The sequence below is a fragment of the Leptosomus discolor genome, chromosome 2 (genome assembly GCF_034619465.1).
Source record: "Leptosomus discolor isolate bLepDis1 chromosome 2, bLepDis1.hap2, whole genome shotgun sequence".
Lineage (NCBI taxonomy): Eukaryota > Metazoa > Chordata > Aves > Leptosomiformes > Leptosomidae > Leptosomus > Leptosomus discolor.
In genome coordinates, this window is record NC_141392.1 from 87,565,396 (window position 1) to 87,569,794 (window position 4,399).

At 41.0% G+C, this 4,399-nt stretch overlaps 1 protein-coding gene across 1 annotated transcript; it reads right to left on the bottom strand.

The window, feature by feature from the left end:
- Positions 1–1,287: 1,287 nt before the first annotated feature.
- HTR1E (5-hydroxytryptamine receptor 1E) lies at positions 1,288–2,397 on the bottom strand. Its single transcript, XM_009949095.2, has one exon. It carries the CDS (start codon positions 2,380–2,382, stop codon positions 1,288–1,290), a length of 1,095 nt encoding a protein of 364 aa, XP_009947397.1. The 5' UTR covers positions 2,383–2,397.
- Between the last annotated feature and the right edge of the window lie 2,002 nt (positions 2,398–4,399).

Below are 4,399 nucleotides of genomic sequence, written 5' to 3' on the forward strand. Positions count from 1 at the left end.
ATTTTCAGCTTTGATTTTGCCCCTTTCCAGCCTGATTTCCACAGTATCTGAACACTTTAACTTCCATAAGCACAGAAGACAAGATACAAAGGACTCTCTGCCTGTGTCTCAAGACAAGGGCAGTAACTCCATGAAGGACTCCTAGAACAAGAAATCCTGTTAGAGGACCAATCATAGGTTAAGCTGACAGAGTGACATTGTGAATTGTAAGATGACGGTAAGGCAGATGTGCAGACTGCTATCGAAAAAAATATTTTCCTTATTTTTTTTTTTTTTCTGCTGTTCAAACACTAAAGAATTTCATTTTAGATGATGTTTCTGAATTTCTGTATATTGTTGGCCTGCTGAGGAGGTATCCAGTTGTTCAGGTCTGTGGGGTAAGATCCACTGATCCATGGGGTTGTGCACCGCAAGGTGCAGGTGAAGTGTGGCACAAGGGAATAATGCCGCCCCAGAACTGACAAAGGCACTGAGCCCTGAATAAATATGGTTAGTAGTATTAAAAATGTGACCAGTCAGATGTTCAGCTCGTCTTACAAGTGTGACAGTCACTAGCTGCGTCCTCTCAATTGCCAAACAAATTGCACAGGTGTCTTCCCAATACTTTGAACATAAATCCGGAATCTTACACAAAAGAGCCACTTAAATAATTACTTGGGAGTACAAAATGGGATCCATTTTTAGACAGAATGAGCTGAACTTTGCTTTCTGTTTTGGAAGTATATTCCTGAAGAAAGGAATGGTTTATTTTGCCTTAGCCCAAGCTGGAAATGGTGGTTATTTTCCTTCTAAATAGCTGTTACAGTTTTCTCAGAATGCCGCAGTAAAGATTTGCTGTCTAGCTGTCATGACCACGAAGCGTTTATTAATTTTTGAATATGTATTTATGGGGTTTAGTTTATAAGCCTTTATATTACTACAGTGCATGATAATTTAGACATTTGATTCTTAAATGGAAAAAGTATAAAAGTGAATATTGTTGTTTGCTTCTTGAATCATTGATTACACAAAATGTCTTAAACATGAGTATCTGATAGTTTCTTTTTTTGTTGTTGTTGTTTCATTGCTAAAAAATCTTTTCCCTTGTAGAATAAATTTATTTCAAATTCTTTACCATGAATAACACCAGAGGTAAAAAATGGCAGTATGAATTACAGGCTAAAGATAAGTCAAGCAAGTAGGCAAACAGAAAAATCCCCTTTATCAAGGGAAATGGTGACACAGTCAGATTATTTTGCTCGTTCTTAAGGCCAGGAGTCACATCATCATCATAATCTCCCAGTACTTTTAAGTATGTTCTCGACACCTAATGAGCTTTCTAAATGCCAGCTTGAAATCTTCATTAAAGCTAGTGTACAGCAAAGGGTTGATAAGGGAGTTGACATATCCAAGCCAGGTCAAGAAGTCCGCTACTTCTGGAGAGACAGTGCATACGTGGAGGCCCACAAGCAACTCCTTGATGAAAAAGGGCAACCAGGACAAAATGAAAGCACCTAAAATCAGCCCCAAAATGCGAGCAGCCTTTCGTTCCCGTGTCGTGGAGATCTGCTGCCGGTCGCCAGCCAGGTCCAGGTCATTCTCGAAAGGAGGCATCCTCACGGACGCGTTGATTTTATCGAACTCTGTGGTCGGGTCGGACGTGGAGAAGTCTGAGACACAGAACGTCTGTGTGAGCTTGCAGCTGGCAAAGGAGTTTTGGCTGTCGGTGCTCCTGTTGCTAAGGTGGCGGCTCGAACCCCGCTTTTGGTAAAGGCTCTTTGCAGCATGGTAAATTCTGTAGTACAGGATCAAGATCAAAGTCAAGGGGATGTAAAATGCCCCAAATGTGGAATAAATAGTGTAGATGACATGATCATGCTGAATGCGACACTCGCTGGGAATATTGATGCTGTGGTGATTTCTCCAAAACAAAGGGGGCATTGATATGAAAATGGAGATGGTCCACACGGTGACTATCATCAGCCCAGCCCTTTTTGCCGTTCTTTTCCTGGCATATTCAATAGCGTCTGTGATTGCCCAGTACCTGTCCAGAGCAATGACACACAGATGAAGGATTGAACACGTGCAACAGGTCATGTCAACGCTAAGCCAGATCTCACAGATGAAGTATCCCAAAGTCCATTTGTCTATCATTATGTAAGTGATGCTCAAGGGCATGACGAGAACAGCAACAAGGAGATCTGTCACAGCTAGTGAACATATTAAATAATTTGCCGGCTGGTGGAGCTTCTTGGTTGTGGAGATTGCTGCAATTACAGCAGAATTCAGCAGCATAGTCAAGGTTGTGATTGTGGCCAAGGTCAGGGTAACAAGCATCTTCTCAGTTACTGTTTTTGGCTTTGCAGCCACATTGGCTTCAGTGGTGCAATTTGTGAAATTCATTTTCCCCACCAGGATGGACAGCGAAAGAGGAAGTTGCTGCTTCAGGTAACAAAGAGTTCCAGGTTCAGAAGTCATCCATTTGAAAGAGGGAAAAAGATGCTCCAGGTGCAATGTTGTGGGTTTTTTTTATAATCCCATATTCAATAGAGCAGCAAAAAGCTTCCAGGTTTGCTCCTGTTCATTATTTTCCTAGAAGATAAAAACACATCTGTTAGTGAACCTAGAAAAATTCCACCTTTTGGCAAAAAGTCCTACACTTCTAATATTACCACCTTAAATAAAAATTTTGGTCTGTTTTTCCTTCTCTTCCCCCCTTCTGCCTTTTCTCCCCATTTTACTCTGCATTCATAGTTTGTTTCTTTTTCTTCTCGGGCACTTTGGGCCAGATTTCCTCCTGATGTGAACTGGTTATTTCTTCTTTGGTTTTGGAGATCTCACTTAAAGTGGGAGGTTGGACTAAGGGACCTCCAGAGGTCCCTTCCAACAAACATTTCTATGATCTCTGTGAATTATTGATACTAGGAGCTAGTCCTTTTCCTGCTTGTTAAATAGGCTCCACCAGATGAAAAGCCGAGGAAAACTGCCTTTTCATTTTAATTGCTATATGAGCGGGACCAATTACTTCTATATATCACCCTTGGAAAAAAAGAAACAGAGCAGCCTACCTCAGCAAAGGCATGCCAGCATTTCGTAGTTTTCTATTCTGCTTTTTCATATCCATTATCTTGGAAACAGTACTTAAAAATTACTCAGGTTACCTTTAACATGCAGCTTTCAAACAATGTTTAAAGCTTTATGGCAAACGCTTAGTTTTACACAGCACATCAGTGTTGCTAGGAGCTTATATAGTTTTGTTTAATTATTCCTGACATTTCACATATCCCACTGTGTGTGTCTTTAGAGGAGACAGAAAAAAAGCTTTTGCCTTTGCTTTGAGATTTCTATCAACTTGAGCTCCCTGTCAGGCAGTCCAGTATGATGCAAGTACAAACAATAATTAAAAAAAAAAAGGTTTAGTTTTGTTTCAGGAGTTCATATGTCTTTTCCATACATCCCAAATGCTGACTGAAGCCAGAGTTAGCAGTCTGCGCGATGCAACTTAGGATACCCTCTGGGGCCTTGCTTGCTCATTTGTAATTTATCTTGGCAAAAAGGAGTAGAAAACTGAAAGCCTGAATACTTTTCCACTAAAATAAACAGAAAGATTCCTTCCCCTGGCTTCACTTATCGAAGAGTAAGGAGTCCTCCAGGCTAGTTGTACAGGCTCCCTCGACAGGCAGGGGAACGAGATAGTGGCTGCCAGAAATACACTTGTCCCCTCTCAAGACAAGTCTTTAAGTTAGATGGTGTGAATCACATCCTGGAAACGCTGATCTTTCTCTATTTTGACTACAAGTGGCTCCTCCACAGTTGCATTTAGAATACATGTCTGATTTTTAGATGGCTAAATTTGAGGTAAAACCCATTCCCACTTACACCAGTGGGACTTGGATCGGGCTCTGAGAGAGAGTTTGCACATGCAAGCTAATGAAGAATTAAGAACTTGAATGAGGAATTATGAATTTAAAGCTAGTCAGCTGCTTAGCTCTGTGTACATATGCTCTTATTCAGAAATTGGAGTGCTGTCTTCTGAATGAGCTGAATGAGGAACAAGCAAAAATAGAAACTTTAGAAAAAAAATGTTCTTTGTGGATAGGCCCTAGGAAAGCAGATCTGTATCATCGTAGACTCTGAGTTGGCAAAATGTGAGCTTTAAATTCTACCCAAGGGACAGCAGAAGCCCCCTGCCCCAAAGTAGACTCTGCTCTTCAGAAACTGCTTCAAAGTATGAATAGCCTCGGAGAAAATGTCAGGCCTGCTTATTACGAATAGACTGGACAAGCCAGATGGAAATTCATCCATCAGTCTTCAGGTTATTACTGCATCGGAAATGCCTATTTGGTCATTTAGGCCTAAAGCCAAAACTTCAGCTCAAACCTTCTCCACAAATTGTTCATGGGAGCCTTCTCTGTCAAGC

Excerpts from the sequence above, each read along its gene's own strand:
- HTR1E (XM_009949095.2), bottom strand. The coding sequence starts at position 2,382 with ATGAATTTCACAAATTGCACCACTGAAGCCAATGTGGCTGCAAAGCCA.